The following is a 22320-nucleotide window of genomic DNA, read 5'->3' on the forward strand; positions in this document are numbered from 1 at the left end:
GAACTGATAAAGCGGGAGCTAATGCTACCCGCTCCCTCCCGGGTCGGAAGTGTCCTCCGAGCGCCGGTCATTGAGAAATACCTAAGGGGCAGAATGGGGGTGAGGTGAGGACAGGCGGGACGCAGCTGCGCCCGCCTCGCGGGGCGGGGAGCGGGGGGCGCCGCGGCAGTAGGGGGGCTCCTGCGGGCCGCGGCCGGGCAGCACAAACCTTAGGGCACAGTGGAGTCCTCCCCCAATCACCCCCTATCCCACGCCCCCACACCCCCGGGAGGGGAAGGGGACTTATTATCACCAGCCCACCCCGGGGAGATCTACACTCCCCGCCCTACCGGACCCCGACGGGCGAGAAGTGGGAGGACGCAGAGCGGGGGCGAAGGACAAGAAAGAGCAGATTGCTGAAAAGGAGAAAATGTCCGCTTCTCCCCGCGCCCTTGCGGGGCGGGAGGGGGCGGGGGCCGCGGCCGGCTTCTGACTTAAAGGAGACCTGCGGGTCTAGTGAGCATGCCCGTCCGGCGGCCGCCGAGGGTCTCTCCGGTTCCGGGCTCCAGGCTTTCCAGGCGGCTGGCGAGGAGGATTCGGGAGGGGGTGCTCCCCGGCCCCGGACTCCGGTTGAGAGGCGGGTAGGTGGGGGTCCTGCTGGGGGGCTCCGCTGGGTTAGCGTGAAGTTGTGAGCAGATCAATATTACTTTTGACGCTGTACGAGACACCCTTGGTTTGATTTGCCTGCCCCTTGTTTCGCTGGTTGTGTGGGAGAGACCGGGATGCGGGTATTTAGCTCTTTCAGGAATGTCATTAAATTAAAGCCCTGAATCGTGATACCCCCTATTCTGGAAACAATCCAGTAGACTTTGATAACACTCTGATAGTCAGATCAAAAAACATCTAAGTTATTCGCCCACTACCGCCATTTATTTTTGGAGCTGCCGGAGTCACAGTTAGCAATTGATGGGGGGACCAAGAGGTGACCTGCTAGGAACATTTTCATCAAAAGGCCCCTTTTGGGTAATGAAGAAGGCAGAAGAGAATTGCAAGGTTTTCTTTAGAGGAACATAGAGGACCAGGAGTGGTGGGGGGAGCATTTGGTAATCCACTGGCTAGAGGGAAGAAATGGTTGCCATTAATCTCCTATTTGCAGAGTGCTTAACACAGTGCCTTCACTTTATAGCCATTTAATCCTCCCAGTGACTCTATGTTGTGGGAATTATCCTCACACTACAGACACTGAACCCGAGGCTCAGAGAACTTAAGGACCTGCTGGAGTCTGGCAGCAGGACAACCAATTTGGGACCTGGTGACTCCTGGACCTTGGAATGTTTTCTTTTGCTTCTCCGGCTGCCTGGTCCCTGGGTTGGGCCAGTCATTCACTGCTATTAGCAGGGAGCTGGATGAATGAGTTGTGATAACACAGAATCAGCTTGCCTACCTGCAGAAATTAATAATCACCTCACCTGCCACCTTGCCATTTGAGTACTCTGAAACTGGAGGGTGGCGCCGAAGAGATGCCCATTGGGTGGATAATTTTGACATGGACAAATGTCCATGTTCCTGGAAGTTCAGGAATGAGTGAGTGGGAACTCTTTCAAACATTGTTGAGAAAAGCAACAATGGACAAAGGTGAGAACTGGGTAGATGCCTTAGCCTTATGGGAATTTAGACAACAACGAGGTCTTGCTTTGTTCAGTGCTTTCTCATAGACCCTCAACGGCCTCAAAAACAGAAGGACAAGCGTGGCCTTGTTATCTTTGTTTTATAAAGAAACTGAAGAATTGCTAAAAGCCTCACTCAGGGTCTCAGGGCTGCTAGGAGAAAACCAGAGCCCAGGTGTTCCTCCCCTGTCTAGTGCCCTTTTCACCACCACACACCAGCACTCAGCATCAAGGGCGGGTGGAACCCAATCCATGTCCACAAAGATCATGGTTATCATAAACACGAAGCCTAGGGTAAACCACTAGCTTTTCCTTCACTCAAGGTGAAATTCTATCTTCGGAGTACTTGTGGCTGTCCAAATGCATACATGTACACTTTAGGTATACTACATTTGAGGCATATAATCTTCTCTTAATTTGTTCAGTGGTTGCTATTAAGTTAAAAATCTCTGTGTAGTGTCTTGGCACATTCAGGAGGATAGAAAAGTACTGCACTGGGAGATCAGGAAGGGGCAGAGACTGCATCTCTTGCTCCCTAGCAAGACCCCAGAAGGAAATATCCAATAGCTATGGAATTTGTGGGACCCACTGCAGAGTAACAACGTGAAGCCCCTTGTTCAAACACCATAAAGAATTTCAAGACTGCAATAGCAGAGCATCAAGCCAAGCAAAGATCCTGTTACAGTTGTTTAGGTTGCCTGCCCATTGCCTAGACAGTGCTGTTTTAGAAAGTGCAGACACATCCAGGCCCATGGTCCCAGGCCAAGGCAGGAAAAATAATTTAAAAACAAAGGGGAGGTGGAGGGGGAGCTGGGCTCGAGGAGCTCTCCATCTCCCCATCTCACTGTGCCAAAGCCCATGCAGCCGGCAACCTCTGGGCCAGGAGTTGTGGCGTTCAGGGGCATGGGACAAGGGCCATCCTCCACCAACTTGACAGAGATTTACTGAATAATTTAAAAAAACATATTTGGGTTTACCTTTTAACCTGGGAAAGTCTTTCATTTCTACTGGAATGCAAACGTTTCTGGGTTGTGTTGGATTTCTTTTTTTCAATGTACAAATAATGTTTCCTTAAAATTGCCCGTTCCCCTACTAAGAAAAAGAAAGATCATAAGATTCACGTGAAACTGAAAAGCCTCTGACATTCAGAATCTTGGCAAAGGCACCTGTGCCGCCCCCCACCCTCCCGCCCCACGGTCGGGGATAGCTGGTCTTCTGATCGCGAGCACTCCTCCGGCCCTCCTCTGAGCTCCGCGTCTTCCCCCTCCCCCCCCCCCCCGCCCCGTCCTCCGATTTTTAATCCAGGGGTTTGGAAGGAGGGAGGGAACCAACCGGGAGCCAGATGTGTGCGAGTCTGCGGCTGCCGCCTCCTCCCTCCTCTCGGGCATCTTAAAACCCGGAGCGCTAACGAAGGAGGATCCGGAGTTAGACGCGGCGCAAGTAACTCCGCTCCGGGGCTCCTCCGGGAGTGGAAGCCAGGAGGGAGGTGGGGGGGGGTGGGGAAAGGAAGCCGGGCATGCTCAGTAGACGGAACAAAGTTTTTTTTTTTTTCTCCTTTTTTTTTTTTCGGTCGCAAGTAGGAAGCTTTTTGCACTCCACCACCTCTGGCCGCTGGGAAGACGTCATCGCTTCCGCCCTACTTCCTCCTCCTGTTGGCGGCGGTGAGAATCCAATATGGAGTAAATCGGCGGAGTCGAGAGATGGGGCTCGGACCGGGCGCCCTGCACCGCCTTCCAGGCGCACCTCCCCCGACCGCCGAGCGCTCCCCGGAACCGTGATTAGCCCGGTTCTCCGGGGGCAACCCCGGACCAAGCCCCCACCCGCGGCCGGCCCTCTCCTCCTGCTCTCAGCGGTCCCCGCCGCTCCACGGCGCGCTTGTTTTTCTTCTCCTCTCCCCCATCGCTGTCCCCTTCCCAAATCTCTCCTCTCCGCCCGCCCGCGAGCCCCCGGAGCCCCCGCCCGCCTCGCCCCTCGGCGCTGCGGCGCTCACTCTCCCCCGAAGCTTGCCTGTGCACCCCTTCCCCCAGACCTCACCCCGCGCTCCGGTCGCCCTGCTTCCCCTTCTGCCTTCTGCGGCGTCCCCTTCATCTCTAGCAGCTCCCCCCAACCAAATCAGGCGATCTCCGGAGATGTGAAGAAGGGGGGTGAGCAGACAGGAAGATGAAGGGAGCAAAGCTGCCCGCCGCGGGACAGGCGTCTAGGTGAACAGGAAAATGACCGAAGAAACACACCCGGACGAGTAAGTTTGGCCGCGGGGTGGGACGAGGGTGCCCCGCGGGGGCAGCGTGGGGGCCGGGGCTGAGGACGCGGGCGGGGACGCTGGTTGGGTGAACTTGGCGTGGGGTGCAGCGACTCGCTGGTCTGTGGGGTTTGGGACGCGAGATTTCCCGCTTGTTGAAGTGAGGAGGGGGCGAAAACTGCTGCGGGCCAGCGGGGGCGCGCCTTGGGTCAGCGGGCTGGTGGCCGCTGCGGGGGCCAAGGGCGCGCGGGTGACCTCGGGGCGGTCCCCATTCCCTGTCCGGGGACTCACAAACACCCCTCCCGCCGAGATCCTCGGCGGCGGGAGCGGAAGACCTGACACCCCCCCGCTCCGGCTTCCCGGGGTCGGTGGGTTTTTACACGGTGACTTTGTGGCTCTCGCAACCGCCGCTCGCCCCGCGGTCCCTTCGGGAGCCCACTGGGGCCGAGGCTCCGCCATGTCGTTTTCCTGAATCGCTCTCATTTGCATACCACATTTTCATTCATAAAAAACACGGCGGAGCACAGGGAGGACTGGGCGCGGGCTGCGCGGGGGTCTGCGTGCGCCCGGGTCCCCGCGCGGGCCGGCGTGCTGGAGCCGCCCAGGGGTCCCGCGGCGCGTGTGAGTGTGTGTGCACGCGCCGGCGGGCCCAGCACAGGCGTCCCGCGGGGTCTGGGCTGCTCGCTGGGCGGATCAGAGGTCGTGCGGCGGGGGCGGGCGGGAGCGTGCGGGGCAGCGCGCTGCGGACACGTGTGTGTATGTATCGGTGTGTGTGTGTTTATCTGTGCGTGTGCGCGTGCACACGCGTGCGTGCCCGGCCCGCGGGCCCGAGGGGAACAATGCTCGGGGCGCTTCGCTGGAGGGTCTCTCCGGCGGACACGCCGCCTCCCGCGGGACCCGTGTCTTTCTCCAGCCCCGGGCCAAGGTGCAGCTCCCTCCGGCTCCACGGTCGCCGAGTCCGGTTTGGCTTTCCCCCACCCGCGCCCGAGGCGTTTCCGATCGCGGGTGCAATAGAATCAGGGCCGTCCGGCCCCGTGCCTGAGGTCGTCGGCTTCGGGTCCAAGCGGTCACCGCACCGCGGCGGCCGCCTCTGCTCAGTGGCTGTGCCCGCCGCCAGCCACTTTTTTTTTTTTTTTTTTTGTGAATAAGACGGTCTCCTTTATTGTCACATGATATCCCTCCCCTCCTCCCCTGCACATTCATAAATCCGGAGCCTGCCTCGGCTCCTTTCATTCAGAGCTGCCATTAGCCAAGGTAGTGGCGGCGCTGGCTGGGGCTCTTTGGCTGGGGCGCAGAGAGCGGGTCTGCAGCCGCCGGGACTTGCCTGGAGAGAGGCCCAGCGCGTGTTTGCAGGGGCGTGGGGGCTGCGGGTAGCCCCCGCCCGAGGCCCCGGGTCTTTTGCCCCCGCGAGCATTGAGACCCGGGGCAGAGAGGGGAAGTGACTCAGGGCTGGCCGGCGTTGAGGGCTATGCAGCAGGTGACAGAATGCTGTGCTCTAAGAATCTACTCACTTTTTTTTTTTTTTAATGCCCCTTTATCCTTTGGCGTCTGCTGTCACCAGGCTGGGCGGGAGGGGGTGTTGGGAGGGTTGGTGTTTGGGAAAGGGAATTTCCTTTCTGTGGGTCCCCAGGGAGCTTTGACTGCAGTAACTCCTGGTCTGCCGGACACGCGTCCGTAGCTGGAGACGATCCCGCCTGGTGTGCGTGTCCGCTGCCCCACCACATCTGCTGGCCTTTCTATTTTAGACCTTTTGGTTTGCCTTCATAGACTGTATCTTGAAATCGTAATATGTTGCCCTTCTAGGGCTGAAATGTGGGGCAGGGGGAGGAATATGCTGCTGCGCCTTGCCCCTTTTTGGACTTGACTAATAAACAGGTATTTTTATGGGTCCTTGTTTGTCCCTGCACACACAGCTAGCGGTAGTAGCAGGGAGGGACGGTTGCCATGCTCTGGGCTTGTTGGAGATTGGTTCACCACCCTAGATTGGGTTCCTTGGCTCCATCCCTTGGGGATACTGGCCTGGCCGCTCCCTTTTCAGGGCAGCAGGTCGGCTTTACATCCTACCCCATCTGGTATCCAAAGCAAAGGAATTTCAGGTGGAATCATCAGCAAGAAATAAATCTCTCTCTTCCAGGCTTTCTGAGCAGTTCAGCATGGAACCGGCTGCCCCCACTGCTGTCAGAAGCCCAACTGAGACAATGGATATTTGAGGACAGGTTCTGGTTTCAGTTAGAGAATCAGAAAGCTGTGGCACCTTAGCCCACTGCAGAAATGGCCTTCTCGGGATTTCTTTTAATGTAATGACCTTGTCATGAGACAAGAAATGCCTGGTAAGAAAACGGGCTGTTTGGGCTGTAAACTGCCATTTGTGGACTCTGTCCATTATATTGTTCAACGTTCTTATGTAATGATCCCTCTGAAAAATTCCTTTTAAATGCTGGTGCCAGGAAGAAGGTTTCTCTCTGAGTTACAGAGCTAGCTGTGATTGCTTTTTTGTTTTTTTTTGTTTTTGCTACCACTTTCTGGAAGCTCAGCTAAAATTTTTGCTTGGTTATGGTAGCCATATTAGCTTAGGTTTTCGCTAGATTTATTTACTGCTCCTCTATATTCATTACAGTTTCCTATTTTCTGATGGTTTTATGTTTGAGGCCACTCAGATAATCTTTCGGAAGTAGACAAGGTGTGTTATAAGGAAGTGACATCAAACTGGAGACTTGAGAGATATATTTGTGCCTTAGGTAAAATAGATTTTCCTGATAGTCCGCATATATTTAAGGTTTTTATTACACAATACAGGTGTTTAAATATGTTACATTTAGCATCAGAATACAATAACTCAGTCTTGCAACTGGTAAAATCATGCTTAATTTTTAAAAAATAATAAGTTTTGTCGTCTAATGTTCTTTTCCAAGTCAATTTAAAACTCCTCCCTAGGGAATTCCCTGGCAGTCCAGTTGTTAGGACTCTGTACTTTCACTGCTGTGGCCGGGTTCAGTCTCTGGTGGGGGAACTAAGATCCTGCAAGCCGTGCAGCGCAGCCAACAAAGAAAAGAAAAGAAAAAAATAAAACTGCTCTCTAATAAATATATGCTCATAAATTCAGGAATGCTCTTTTCGCTGATGGTCCTAAACAACAGCTTCCATATAGAAAATACCCTGATCCTCTTTTGATCCCACTCCAGATAGAAATGCATGTTAAGATTTACAACTCCACAGATCTTTTTTTAATAATTGAAAAATTAAACAGCATCAATAAATTATTGAAAGTGGTCTTTTGTATACAGGGAGTGGAAAATTTTTTTTTAAATCATATGCATTCTGTCTGTATTCTTAAGTCATTTGATCATGGTTATAAATGATTTGGAAATTTGCAGACAAAATGAAGAAACCCTTCTCAAGCAGCTGTAACTCAGGAGACACCTGGCTACCATTCAGCTTTCTATTTTGTTCATGAACTCTTCTCTGCAACACACATCTTGCTGAGAATGGATTTGTAGCTCTGCCCTCACTCATATTTTCCCTAATGTTGGAAGATTTCCCATTTTTTTAAAAAAAGGCTTTAATATTTTTGCTGAACCATTTCAAAGAAATTAGACATTAGAACTCTCATATCCAATTACTTGAGCTTACTTTCCAAAAGACGAGCATACTATCCCGTGAAACCACAATACCATGATCACACTTTACAAAATTAAGAATAATTCCCTGATGTCTTTAACTCTCAGTCTCAACTGACTGAAAAATGTCTTTCTAACTGGTTAGTTCAGCCAAGGGCTGAAGATTCCGCTTTAAATGCATTTGTAACATACTTATGGCTCAAGGCTTAGCCATTTGGTCACTTTCTGATCTAAGGCAAGTTACTTAATGTATCTCACTTTGCTTTTATCTGAGTGAATAAAATGGGAATAAATATTACTGATTTCGTGGAGTTGCGTGGGAATTAAATGAGCCAGCCTGTGTAAAGCTTGCAGCCCACACTAGGAATAACACAGGTGTCTGGTGTCGGCTCTGTGCTGGGCACTGAGATAGGTTTCTGACAGGCTCACTTTCAAATAACCGTGTGAAGGAGGTGTTACCCCATTTAACTGATGAGGAAGCTGAAGAGAGCAAATATCTTTTATAGCACTTTACTCATTTAGTCTTCTCAACAATTCTATGCAGTAGATGGTTTTATTACCTCCATTTATTGGTGAGGAAATCAAGGCCCAGAGAGGTTAAGTAACCCCAGCAGCCTGGCTCAGGAAGGACTGTGTTTTTAAAGCACCATGAGGTACTGTCTCAGAAGGGGAGAGGGTGGTCAGCCTTAGTCATTCTGACTTCAGAGCTCACACTGTTTCTGACAGTCACGCTGTCCCTGATTCTTCTGCATTGGTGACAGTCTGTCATTGCCATAATTTTTTTCATTTCCCTTATCTTCCCTGAAAATGCTATGAAGCACATACTGAACTAAAGTGAATTTAAATAAACTTGGGCTTGAGCATTCTGTGATACACCTTAAGATAATGGGAGGAGTGTGAATTCAGAGTTGATTATTACTGGAATGTTCGCCCTACAGTCATTGAAATAAGAGTTGTGGTAATTAAGACTCGTTACAAGTATTGATCCATTCTCTATGCATTAGCCTTAAAAAAGGGGGGTGTGTTTCTACTCTACCTGAATAGAATCCTTAAATGTTGAAAACAGAGTTGATTATGCAGAATTGGAATCTTGGTCTCTTCCTCAGAAAATCTTGAAAGCAAAACAAAACAAAAAACTTGGAAAGACCTTAACAAGCTTATAAGCCAGGACATTGTCACTGTATAAAGACATTGTCATTGTATAAAGTTAAGTGCCTACTGCGAGGCTGTATGTCTTGTTAGGTGGTGGGCCTGGACTAACCTCCATCTGCTGGGTTTGTTTCCACAGGGATCTTAACAAATGCTACCTTTTTTCCAGTCCCTTTAACCAAAAACATGTATAAAAAGTGGATCAGTATCAGTACCAATACTATTCTGCTCAACGATCTCCTTGCTTGTGCTGTTTATTCCGGAGTCATCTTTCTTCCTTTCCTTCTCCAACAAGTGAAATTCTGCTCATTCCCCCCACCAGCCAGCTCTGAGTCATTCCTTTTATGAGGTCCTCCTAGACTTTCCCCACCCCGACTCCCTAAGTCAAAACCGTGGGCTCTTTATAGCATTTCCCTCCCACACTGTATGACAGTTATCACCATTTAGAGTTGGACTTATACCCAGCTAGATTCTGTCCCAGAACATGAGCTTTTGGGATTTAGGGTTACCTCTTAACTGCCTAGTTTTCTAACTGTTGTCCCAATACCATTGGGCACATTGTGGTTGCTTTTAATAAAGATCTATTAAATTAAAAAATGGATTTGATTATTTTAAAATGCTGTTTTGTCCCTGCTGACTAATGCAATAATTACAGTTGTCATATTTGGTTAACTTAGGTTGTGTATAAGCCTCCTTCTGAGAAACTCCGTGTTCACCTGAAGCCCCTGGCATGTCTTGTGGAAATTGGGTACAGAACTGTCTGGTGGTGGTGATCTGTGATTGACAACTCAAAACCGTTTTGATTCCAATCACTATTGTGAGAACTGGCAAGTAGAACATCTTAAACGCAATAAGCCGGGGCCTGTGTTTCTGCCTCTGCAGGAGAATCTCTGCAGAAATCAGAGTATTAACAATTTGCAGTAGCTATAGGGTTCTGATGGAGTCTTAACACTTGAAGTCGGAGACAGTTGTGCTGATGAACTCCACTATTGGCAGAGTTCCTATATTATGGGGATGAACACAAATACACAATCTAACAGCAAAATCCTCAGAAACTGAACAAGATGATAATAGAGGCAGAGCAGGAAGTTTTTGTGTTCAGTTTTGGCTTGTTTTCTCTTAAGTAAATTGGGCTGATTTTTTTTTTTTTAAAGACCCAGTCATATTGATAAACTCATTAACTATTCTTGTAAATGTTTCTTTTTGAGCAATATTTAAGGCTAGAACACTGATGATTTTTTAAGGCATTGTCTAGGGCTTTTAGTCACTGGAGTAGAAGGAATGTTTTGCACTGGTGCACACCGTGCTCTGTGAAATATGTTTTCTGTGTACTTGCCCTAGTAGGCATGGAAGATTGTTACCACAGCTTGGTGTTCCCTGTCAGGGAAAGGAAGTAAGGCCTGGATCTTAGTAAAATATTTGATATTAACTGGCATAGGAGTTGACTAAATTAAGAACCAACTGTTTTGTAACTACTCATTTCTCAGGTAATCTTTGTCAACAATATGTTCACAGGGGGCATATGGCACACATGACAGCAAATCCTGTTTATGTTATTTATGCTACTTTCAAAGGGTAGTTGAAGATTTACTTGAAAACAAAATTTCTGTGTTGACTTGCACCAAGGAGAAATGGATTTTGACTTCACCCTGGCATTTAGCAGTTGTGAGTGAAGAGATTTTAAACAACATGGGCAGCTTCAAAATGTATGGCTTTGGCTCCTCCTCTTTGTACTGAAATAAAGATTTTTCGGATCTCTTTGTTTCCATTCTTAGATTTATTCCCTGTGGTCATTCATAAACGCTTAAAACTTAATTAGGCTAAGTTTTTTATTTTTATTTGTTTTTTTATTATTTATTATTTTTGGCTGCGTTGGGTCTTAGTTGCTGTGCACAGGCTTTCTCTAACTGCGGCGAGCGGGGGCCACTCTTCGTTGTGGTGTGCGGGCTTCTCATTGCGGTGGCTTCTCTTGTTGTGGAGCACGGGCTCTAGGCGTGCAGGCTTCAGTAGTGGTGGCTCGCGGGCTCAGTAGTTGTGGCATGTGGGCTCTAGAGCGTGGGCTCAGTAGTTGTGGCGCACGGGCTTAGTTGCTCCGCGGCATGTGGGATCTTCCTGGACCAGGGCTCGAACCCGTGTCCCCTGCATTGGCAGGCGGATTCTTAACCACTGTGCCACCAGAGAAGCCCCTCAGGCTAAGTTTTTTAAATTGTCTTTCTTAGTTCATCTTTGTGTTTCATTTTCATTGTTTATTCCTCTTATTTCTTTTTCTCATTGCTTTGGCTCTGGCCTCCCGTATTGATTTTTCAGATAAGCACTGTTTATTTTGTAATATTTGCATCCCACCCTAACTGAGAATGCACCCAGAAGCTTGGCCCATCTGCCCTTCCCGGTGTGGGAATAATAGCTTATTGACCTGTATACCCATAGCCTGGTAGAGTGCTGAGCCCATAGTAGGCTTTCTGCAAACATTTATTGATTGGTTAACATAAATGTTCATTAATTGAAAAATAGTTTTACTTTATATAAAAAATTAAATGACAATTCACATTGTACCCACATCCAAAAAGACTTTGAGTTTTGTTGTTTGTTTTTGTTTTTTTCAGAACTACTTCGAGGGGCAGGTTGTCATGATGGTAGTGGAAGAAACATGGGCTTTGGGGTCACACTCTGCCTCTTCCCTCTACTGACTCTTACAGTCAGTGTACTTACCTATAGTAGCATATAGTGGACTCTCTTGCCATCCCTGTCTGTGGTCTAGAAATCATATTACCAACAGCGTTCAAATTGTCTCTAAAACAAGAGTCAATAGGCTTGGTGGAAATGGGTGAGGCTGAGAGTTCTCTCAGGAGTAAGCTGGCTTATGGCTTGTTTTGTCTACTCGCGTGCCATGTTGGTGTTCGCGTTTTATATTTCCAGCCAAGGAATAAAGTGGATGCTGGACCAGAGGTTTAATTTAATCATCAGCATCCTAATAATTTTACTCATTTTTACAGACCTTTTGAAGCTGTTTAAGTGTGAATATAGTCTTAACATAGTTATTAAATTTCTCTCCTTTGCTTAATAGTTTAAATGATATCTGGGATTTTTCTCATGCTTCAAATTCCAAAACAAGTCTGCTGTGCCAGGCTGGTGTGCCCTGCCTCAGTGTGACTTCTGGCCCTGAAGGCTTAATGGTGGCCTTCTCACTAATCTGGGGGTGAACAGGTTTCAGAGGAGGAGTTTGCTGTTTGCAAACCAGCTTTGAGGCCCATACCATCCGTTCTTAGATGTCTTTTACACTAAGGAAAATTAGTAGATTTGCCAGATTACAGGTGTCCATTTGGAGTGTAGTATTCTCTGAATCTAAAGAACCTGACTTTAGAGCATACTTGGATCCTAATTGCAAAGCCATGTATAAATTATTTACTGGCTAAAATAAATAGCAGTGGGGGTGAGGCTGGAGGAAAGGGAGCGACTAGCTGTGGAGTGCCGTTCACTTACTGCACCCAGTGTTCCAGACACCTTACCTGCCAGGCAGGACCTGAGCTGTGACTCAGAAGCACCCTCTGCCCTCGGGGAGCTTACGTTCTAGCCTGCTAGGCACTTCCATGTGCCTTAGGGGTGTGAGGCCAGTGTTGTCTGGATCATGGACTGACCGGCTGCCAGAGGTGTTTCCCCTCCTCTTCCTCTTCCTCTGCAGGGTTCCCCCTCGAGCTGCAAGCATCGGGATTCCCAGATTTGGGTTGGAGGGAACTCTTCCTCCAGAACATTAGAGGAGCTACATGCCCTTCCTAGAATCCCCTAACAAGTTCTTCGAGTCATTTTTAGGGGGAGTGTGTGTGCGCTCGTGTGTTGTGTGTACGTAAACTCACGCACTCACACGTGGCTGGACTATGTCCAAGAGCCAAAAGGGTCCACAGCTGCAGGCAAAGAAAAGATTCAGCCAGGTTTAAGTATCTTGTCTGAGGTCACAGAGCAGGATTTGTTATTTTTACCCACAGTTTTTGACTTCAGATCCCATGTCTGTAGAACAACATTATGTGTCATGACCTCACAGAGCCTCAGTTTTTGCAAAGAAACTATCGCGTGTACAGCTTGATTTATATTACCGTTGAGCGAATGAGATTAGAACTCGTTTAGAATCCTGGAAATGCCTCGAAACTATGAGATGACATTTCTTCCTTGCATTCCTGTTCAGCTCTGTGGAGTAGGGCACCAGTGCCCACTGAGGTGGCCTTTTCTGTACTGACACAAAGAGCAGTTCCACGGAGACCTCTTTTGGAAAGAGAACCAGCCACCTTGCCCTTGATGGAGTGTGTGTGAGCAGGATGGCTAACAAAGCATGCTATTCTCCTGGACCTGCTTTTTAGCCTAGCTGTTTTGAGAGGAGGATTAAACTTGAATGTGCATAGGAATCACCTGGGAATCTTCTAAAATGAGGATTCTGATTCAGTAAGGCCAGAGATTCTGCATTTTGAACAAACTTCCCGATGCTGCTGGTACTGGAGATCCAGGGACCTTTGAGTAGCAAGAGCCTGTGTCTGTGGCTGTGATGATGGTGAGCTCCCGGCTGCCAGGTTTGTGTCTTCAAAGGTGACCTTACATACTTGGCATTTGGAAGCTATTGAAGAAGCTCATTGGACAAGAAGGTGTGGTGCTTCCACTGCAGCGAGATATTATCAAGGGCCTGCCCTTCCCCATTCTTGGCAGGACTTCCAGCTTTGAGGTATAGCTTGATTTCAGATGTGAAGGTGCTGGAAGAATTTTTACTTCTTCTTATGGCTTAAAAAAAGTTCTTGGTGAATGCCAGGCGGCCCAAGAGATCCATCACTAAAAGAGAAATAGGAAGTCCCAGCGCTTTGTGTGTAATGTCTGTCAGCTGGCATTCTGCACCTTCCAGACAAATCAGTCTCCTATGGAAAGCCAGCCGCCCTGGGAAGCAGGCACACTCAGCCCTAGAAGAAATCACAGGAAGTAATTAAACTGAGAAGGTCAGAGAAAGAGGAAGTGGTTGTGTTGTTTCTGATGCGAATAGCATTGTTGTTCCTGGGGATCAAGATGATGATGTTTAAGTCTTCTGGAATGTGACTGCTTGGGGATGTGATTGTATTTAAATTGTAGCCCTTTTAGTTTATTCTTTTAGACAGCAATCTAGTTAGGAAATGAATTGCTTTTAGGTCTTATCAGGAATCCCCACGTGCCTAAGCAGAAGTCTTAGGCAGGGAGTTGCTTATAGCTTGGCAAATTGCACTTAAATGAAATGAATGTCAAGACTATTAGAGGTTAATTTTAGGTGTCTGGAGTTCTCCCTAATTCTCCTGATTAAACACTTTAACATAATAGTTTCCTTAATTGGAATAATGATAGAATATTAGCATGCATATTAAACCATTTACCCAAATTTGAATAGGGTTAAAATGCAAATCATCAATCACTTGTCAGCACTTACTCTTTAGAGATAACTCCTGGGGAGAGGTGGGGAAGAGACCGGAATATGAATCGGAAAGTGGCTTTCTACCTGAGGCAGCATTGCTGGGAAAGCCAAGAATAGACCAGAGGACTGAAGTAAGACCCTTTGTTTCCCCCAAAAAGAGGTACTAAAGATACCAACGCCTGTGATAAGTAATAACTCCAACAAGAAGGTAGATGGAGTGAGAAATCTGAAATGAGCTGATTGTGGACCCTTGTTGGCCTGTCATATTTTTCTTTCAGAGGAAGGTGATAAGAGACTTAAGGTCCCTCCCCAGCATTTAGGTACCCCCCCACCACGAAGTCTTGAAATGATGCCACCACCCAGCAGTTGCCCAACAAGTGACTGGGGACCCATAAGCACTTCAAGTGTTGCTTGTGAAGCGAATATGTACATAACATCAGCCATGTACATGTATTACTCTTTCAATGTATGTAGCTACATTTATAGAATAATCAAATACAACCTCAATAAAATACTACTGTACTGAGTTCACGGTGGATGTTTGTTATATTTTTGTCAATTCACAGTTACTTAAAAATACAGCTATAATCCCTGGGGAGGAGGGCCGATCCCTGAATTTTCTGCCTTTGAATACTTACTCTTAGAAAGTTGGGAATCGCTGCTGTGACCCTCATTCTGGATATAAGGACACGAGTGTGGTCATTCTGTAGGGGATGCGTATGCAAAGGGTGTGTTTATGCTCCGGGCCGTTTGGGGATTGGTTGGAAGGTCTGAAGGAAAGTAGAGGGCATTGGTTGGAGGTGGATGGGAGGAGTTGAAAATGAGTCAGGACATCCCCCCACAGAGACTTGGCACAAAGTTGGGTCTTCTCCTAAGAAGGGGGTCCTGGGGGAGTGTGTCTTCTGTCGTCCAGCTCTTCCCCCTTTCCCTTCCTGCATTTACTGAAACCTGTGCTGGGCAGCACACAACTCTTTACTGTGGAAAAGAGGATATACCCAACACTAGAAGCTTTTGAATGGATACCAAGTAGCAGAGAAGATGGTACCAGGTTGCCATGTACAGTAAGTTCTGGGAGTCAGGAAACTTAGGTTCCCATCACTTCTTTGCCACTAAGCTGCCCTGGGACCTTCGTCAAGATGCCGAGCTGCTTCTCTGGACTTGGCTTTCTCATCTCTAAAATAAAGGGATTGGATAGTAACATAATGTTGAAGAACTCATGTAGCTCCAAGTATTGTAAGGAGAGTTCTTGTTTTAAGAAAACTTTTGTTCTTAAATAAGTATAATATTCTTTTTAAAAATAGAGAGAAATACAAAGAAGAAATTCAAGTACTTCTTGCTGCAATAGCCAGGGGAGAGTTCACTTTCGACCAGGTGGGACTTGAGTTTTAGAGGACTCAGATAAGGATGGTGGTGGTGATGGTGTGGGAGAGGGGTGGGTCAGGCAGGTTGGAGAGGAGGCATCTTATGTCCAAAGGTTTCTTCCACAGACGAGGAAACTCCACCTCTGGGTTTATGCTGGGGGAGCTCAGAAAAAGAGCTGTTCCAGTCGGGCGAGGCTAAATTTGAGTGGTTATTGCATGCCAGGCTAACAAAATACGTATTTGAGCTTTCGTTCCTTAGGTGGAATGGAGCTGTTTAAAGTTTTGAAGCAAAGAAATGATAAAATGATATGTTGGTAAATTCCAACTAGTTGGAGGCTGCAGACTAGGCTGGAGTCGGAGAGGCCACTAAGAACCTGTATCTGGGCAGGGCTTTCCTTCTGGATCTAATGAAATGCAGTAGGCCCTGCTGTGGGAACCTTTGTTCCAAAGAGGTTGTCATTATGTTTATTGGAAGATGGGGGGGGGGGGGTTCTGAAATTCAAAACAAAATTAACCAGCTTACTTTGTAGATCAAACTTACAGGCTAGTAATAAACCAGGTGAGGGTTTTTGTTTTTTGTTTGCTTTTAGCATTGTTACTTCTGCAGGAACACAGCACCACTCAACTGAAATTGCCCTCGTGAAGTGGAGAATACACTGCCCTTTCTCAATGAAGTAAAATGGTTGCAACTTGACCATAAAATTATAAAACTGGAGGGTATCTTAGGACAAGGCCAGCTCCCTTCTTTTATGGAAAAATTGCAGTCCAGAGAGGTCGAGGGACGAACCCAGGGTCACACAACTAGTTGGTGGCTTGGGATATATAAGCAAGCAGATGTCATCTGGCCTTGGTTCCAGTCCTATTTTGGGTGCTGTGTTAAACATTCATGACAATTGTCACCCTGAGCTGTTGAACCCTCCAGAGACAGGAAAAAGATGGTGGAAACCTGTTCAATTTAGATAAACGTAGCCCGTGTTGATGAGGAACCATCAACATTGAACACAGCGTCAGCCTCAGTCAGCCCCTGCACAAGTTGAGAATAGGTGAGCTGCCAGACGCTGTTCCTGCGTGGCTCACCTTCGGGTGGCAGGTAGGGGTCCCCAGGGATGGCTTCCTCATGTGTGTTTCAGGAACAGGAGGGTAGGGAGTGGAAGCAGAGGAGGGCTACCCTCAGCTCTCCATCCTGGGGGAGAAAAGATGAGCCCTTAGATGAGAAGTTGACATACATGTGACCCCAAGGTTTTTGCACCTGGGCGCTAGCAAAAAAGTCTATGAAACATTACCTACGCTTGTCTTTCCTCCCCAGCTCCAGTGCCTTCTCTTCTCTTCATGTGTTTGCTTTTGATGTTAACTGCCAAGGCGGTGTGGTCATAGACAGCAGGAAGTAATATTTGATATGCAGGTTTCGGGGGGTGGGGGGAGGCGGGAGGTCGGTGGATGCCAGCATGGGAAGGGTGGCGGTTTTGGCGCACTAGTGTGAGAACTCCGAACATTTCTAAGCCAACAGGTGCTGTTACAGCAAAGAGAGGGAGGGAAGAGTTGACCAGCTGGTCATATAATGAATATTTTTTATGGTATCATTTTACTTTCATTTTTGTAAGGCCGCTGCCCCACAGGTTAACTCCAGATAAAGTTGGGATTATCCTGTGTACCAAACCACATAGCTACTAAGTGTGGTGGCTGTGTAGAAACCTCTGCCTGAGGAAGAATAAAAACAATCCCTAAACCAAGACACACTATCCCCAAGAGCCCACGGTCCAGCAGACAGTCTCACCTTACCGTGGTGAGACTTGATCCGTTTCCCAATCCTGCTTTGGAACTATAGTTCTCAGTCAGGACTCCTCTTGGATAACAAGGTTCATACTGCTTGTGTAGGGTGGGAAATGTGTACCTAAAAATTTCCTTCTCTTGGGGTTCTACACCACCCCCCCCTTTAATCTCCATCAGCTGGGCATCCTTCTTACTCATAGAGCAAAGGATCCCTTATGAGCCTAAAGATTGCACAGTGGGGTTTCAGGTTCCACGTCCCAGTGCTTCTGGATCATCCCAACGGCCAAGGTGGTTTGGTTATAAATGGTTTACCTGCAGATCCCTCCTTTCATATTCCTCATGTTCCGCATCTAGCAGTACAACAGTGACCAGGAGAATAGACAGCTGTGGTCTAGCCCCCACCCGTGGCATGCAGCCTGAACTAGAACTCCTCCCCTGACTGTCCTAATAAGGGCAATTTATCAGTATATCAAGAGGCCCCAGGTGGAGCATATCCGGGTTGGTTTGCCATGCTTTCCTAGGACACAACCCCTGTCCATCTTTCCACTCTCACCTTTCTCCTCCCTAGACCAACTGAATTAGAATTTCACCCTCACACCCTGTGTCAGTATTTCAAAAAATCTAGGAGATTCTACTGTATCTTAGACTAATCAGGGTTTCGAAGAGGGGAATACCACCAAACCTAGAGGGTTGTGACCAACCAAGATGGCACCACCCAAGGAGCATTACTCACTCTTTTTAAAGGTCCCCCTGGGTGATGGGTGTTAACTAGACTTTATTGTGGTGGTCATTTTGCAGTACATACAAATAGCGAATCATGTTGTACACCTGAAACTAATGTTATGTGTCAGTTGTAGCTCAAACAAACAAAAGATTCCTCTATCACTGCCCCTTAATTTATCCTGAGTCATCTGTCATACAGGAGGGGGTTCAAAAGGTCACACACATCCATATTAGGGAAGGGGACTTGCTCTTTCCCTTCCCGCTTTTTCTTCGTGGTTCCATCTCATTAAAGTTAGTAACAAATAATCTCTTAGGGACGAAGATACCAAATTGATGTTAAATGTAAAGTGAGATCATAAGAGACAATACCAAATAAATTCTAATTGTTGATCCAAGAGGCCTTTTATTTAATAAAGAAACACTCTAAAGCACACCAAAAAATCACCTACAGCTGTCCAAAATTACGACTGTTTTTTTTCTCTGCATTGGTTCCTTTTTTTTTGAATTTTATTTTATTTTTTTATACAGCAGGTTCTTATTAGTTATCCATTTTATACATATCTGTATATATGTCAATCCCAATCTCCCAATTCATCACACCCCCCCACCACCACCACTTTCCCCCCTTGGTGTCCATACATTTGTTCTCTACATCTGTCTCAATTTCTGTCCTTCAAACCAGTTCATCTGTACCATTTTTCTAGGTTCCACATATATGTGTTAATATACGATATTTGTTTTTCTCTTTCTGACTTCACTCTGTATGACAGTCTCTAGATTCATCCACGTCTCTACAAATGACCCAATTTCGTTCTTTTTTATGGCTAGTAATATTCCACTGTATATATGTACCACATCTTCTTTATCCATTCGTCTGTTGATGGGCATTTAGGTTGCTTCCATGACCTGGCTATTGTAAATAGTGCTGCAGTGAACATTGGGGTGCATGTGTCTTTTTGAATTATGGTTTTCTCTGGGTATATGCCCAGTAGTGGGATTGCTGGGTCATATGGTAATTCTATTTTTAGTTCTTGAAGGAACCTCCATACTGTTCTCCATAGTGGCTGTATCAATTTACATTCCCACCAACAGTGCAAGAGGGTTCCCTTTCCTCCACACCCTCTCCAGCATTTGTTGTCTGTAGATATTCTGATGATGCCCATTCTAACTGGTGTGAGGTGATACCTTATTGTAGTTTTGATTTGCATTTCTCTACTAATTAGTGATGTTGAGCAGCTTTTCATGTGCTTCTTGGCCATCTGTATGTCTTATTTGGAGAAATGTCTATTTAGGTCTTCTGCCCATTTTTGCATTCGGTTGTTTGTTTCTTTAATATTGAGCTGCATGAGCTGTTTATATATTTTGGACATTAATCCTTTGTCCGATGATTCGTTTGCAAATATTTTCTCCCATTCTGAGGGTTGTCTTTTCGTCTTGTTTGTAGTTTCCTTTGCTTTGGAAAAGTTTTTAAGTTTCATTAGGTCCCATTTGTTTATTTTTGTTTTTATTTCCATTACTCTAGGAGGTGAATCAAAAAAGATCTTGCTGTGATTTATGTCAGAGTGTTCTTCCTATGTTTTCCTCTAAGAGTTTTATAGTGTCTGGTCTTACATTTAGGTCTTTAATCCATTTTGAGTTTATTTTTGTATATGGTGTTAGGGAGTGTTCTAATTTCATTCTTTTACATGTACCTGTCCAGTTTTCCCAGCACCACTTATTGAAGAGACTGTCTTTTCTCCATTGTATATCCTTGCCTCTTTTGTCATAGATTAGTTGACCATAGGTGTGTGGGTTTATCTCTGGGCTTTCTATCCTGCTCCATTGGTTTATATCTCTGTTTTTGTGCCAGTACCATAGTGTCTTGATTACTGTAGCTTTGTAGTATAGTCTGAAGTCACGGAGTCTGATTCCTCCAGCTCTGTTTTTTTCCCTCAAGACTGCTTTGGCTATTCGGGGTTTTTTGTGTCTCCATACAAATTTTAAGACTTTTTGTTCTAGTTCTGTAACAAATGCCACTGGTAATTTGATAGGGATTGCATTGAATCTGTAGATTGCTTTGGGTAGTATAGTCATTTTCACAATATTGATTCTTCCAATCCAAGAACATGGTATGTCTCTCCAACTGTTTGTATCATCTTTAATTTCTTTCATCAGTGTCTTATAGTTTTCTGCATACAGGTCTTTTGTCTCCCTAGGTAGGTTTATTCCTAGGTATTTTATTCTTTTTGTTGCAGTGGTAAATGGGAGTGTTTCCTTAATTTCTCTTTCAGATTTTTCATCATTAGTGTATAGGAATGCAAGAGATTTCTGTGCATTAATTTTGTATCCTGCAACTTTACCAAATTCATTGATTAGCTCTAGTAGTTTTCTGATGGCATCTTTAGGATTCTCTATGTATAGTATCATGTCATCTGAAAACAGTGACAGTTTTACTTCTTTTCCAATTTGGATTCCTTTTATTTCTTTTTCTTCTCTGATTGCCGTGGCTAGGACTCCCAAAACTATGTTGAATAATAGTGTTGAGAGTGGACATCCTTGTCTTGTTCCTGATCTTAGAGGAAATGCTTTCAGTTTTTCACCATTGAGAATGATGTTTGCTGTGGGTTTGTCATATATGGCCTTTATTATGTTGAGGTAGTTTCGCTCTGTGCCCACTTTCTGGAGAGTTTTTATCATAAATGGGTGTTGAATTTTGTCAAAAGCTGTTTCTGCATCTATTCAGATGATCATATGGTTTTTATTCTTCAATTTGTTAATATGGTGTATCACATTGATTGATTTGCATATATTGAAGAATCCTTGCATCCCTGGGATAAATCCCACTTGGTCATGGTGTATGATCCTTTTAATGTGTCGTTGGATTCTGTTTGCTAGTATTTTGTTGAGGATTTTTGCATCTATATTCATCAGTGATATTGGTCTGTAATTTTCTTTTTTTGCAGTATCTTTGTCCGGTTTTGGTATCAGGGTGATGGTGGCCTCATAGAATGAGTTTTGGAGTGTTCCTTCCTCTGCAATTTTTTGGAAGAGTTTGAGAAGGATGGGTGTTAGCTCTTCTCTAAATGTTTGATAGAATTCACCTGTGAAGCGATCTGGTCCTGGACTTTTGTTTGTTGGAAGATTTTTAATCACAGTTTCAATTTCATTACTTGTGATTGGTCTGTTCATATTTTCTGTTTCTTCCTGGTTCAGTCTTGGAAGGTTATACCTTTCTAAGAATTTGTCCATTTCTTCCAGGTTGTCCATTTTATTGGCATAGAGTTGCTTGTAGTAGTCTCTTAGCATGCTTTGTATTTCTGCGGTGTCTATTGTAACCTCTCCTTTTTCATTTCTAATTTTATTGATTTGAGTCCTCTCCCTCTTTTTCTTGATAAGTGTGGCTAATGGTTTATCAATTTTGTTTATCTTCTTAAAGAACCAGCTTTTAGTTTTATTGATCTTTGCTACTGTTTTCTTTGTTTCTATTTCATTTATTTCTGCTCTGATCTTTATGATTTCTTTCCTTCCACTAACTTTGGGTTTTGTTTGTTCTTCGTTCTCTAGTTCCTTTAGGTGTAAGGTTAGATTGTTTGAGATTTTTCTTGTTTCTTGAGGTAGGCTTGTATAGCTATAAACTTCCCTCTTAGAACTGATTTTGCCACATCCCATAGGTTTTGGATCGTCTTGTTTTCATTGTCAATTGTCTCTAGGTATTTTTTGATTTCCTCTTTGATTTCTTTAGTGATCTCTTGGTTATTTAGTAATGTATTGTTTAGCCTCCATGTGTTTGTGTTTTTTACGTTTTTTTCCCTGTAATTCATTTCTAATATCATCGCGCTTTGGTCAGAAAAGATGCTTGATATGATTTCAAGGCTTGATTTGTGACCCAAGATGTGATCTATCCTGGAGAATGTTCTGTGCGCACTTGAGAAGAAAGTGTAACCTGTTTTTGGATGGAATGTCCTATAAATATCAATTAAATCTACCTGGTCTATTGTGTCATTTAAAGCTTGTGTTTCCTTAGTAATTTTCTGTTTGGATGATCTGTCCATTGGTGTAAGTGTGGAGTTAAAGTCCCCCACTATTATTGTGTTACTGTCGATTTCCTCTTTTAGAGCTGTTAGCAGTTGCCTTATGTATTGAGGTGCTCCTATGTTGGGAGCATATATATTTATAATTGTTATATCTTCTTCTTGGATTGATCCCTTGATCTTTATGTAGTGTCCTTCCTTCACTCTTGTAACACTCTTTATCTTAAAGTCTATTTTATCTGATATGAGTATTGCTACTCCAGGTTTCTTTTGATTTCCATTTGCATGGAATATCTTTTTCCATCCCCTCACTTTCAGTCCGTATGTGTCCCTAGGTCTAAAGTGGGTCTCTGTAGACAGCATATATATGGGTCTTGTTTTTGTATCCATTC

At 45.6% G+C, this 22320-nt stretch overlaps 1 protein-coding gene across 1 annotated transcript in view; it reads left to right on the top strand.

Moving 5' to 3' along the window:
- The first annotated feature begins 503 nt into the window (after positions 1-503).
- SPRED2 (sprouty related EVH1 domain containing 2) overlaps positions 504-22320 on the top strand; it is a 121680-nt gene continuing 99863 nt past the window's right edge. The window contains exons 1-2 of the mRNA XM_036873207.1: positions 504-620; positions 3227-3885. Coding sequence (XP_036729102.1) covers positions 3860-3885 — 26 coding nt within the window. The 5' untranslated portion in view covers positions 504-620; positions 3227-3859. The remainder of the gene's footprint in view (positions 621-3226; positions 3886-22320) is intronic.

This window comes from Balaenoptera musculus, chromosome 13 (assembly GCF_009873245.2).
Source record: "Balaenoptera musculus isolate JJ_BM4_2016_0621 chromosome 13, mBalMus1.pri.v3, whole genome shotgun sequence".
Classification (NCBI taxonomy): domain Eukaryota; kingdom Metazoa; phylum Chordata; class Mammalia; order Artiodactyla; family Balaenopteridae; genus Balaenoptera; species Balaenoptera musculus.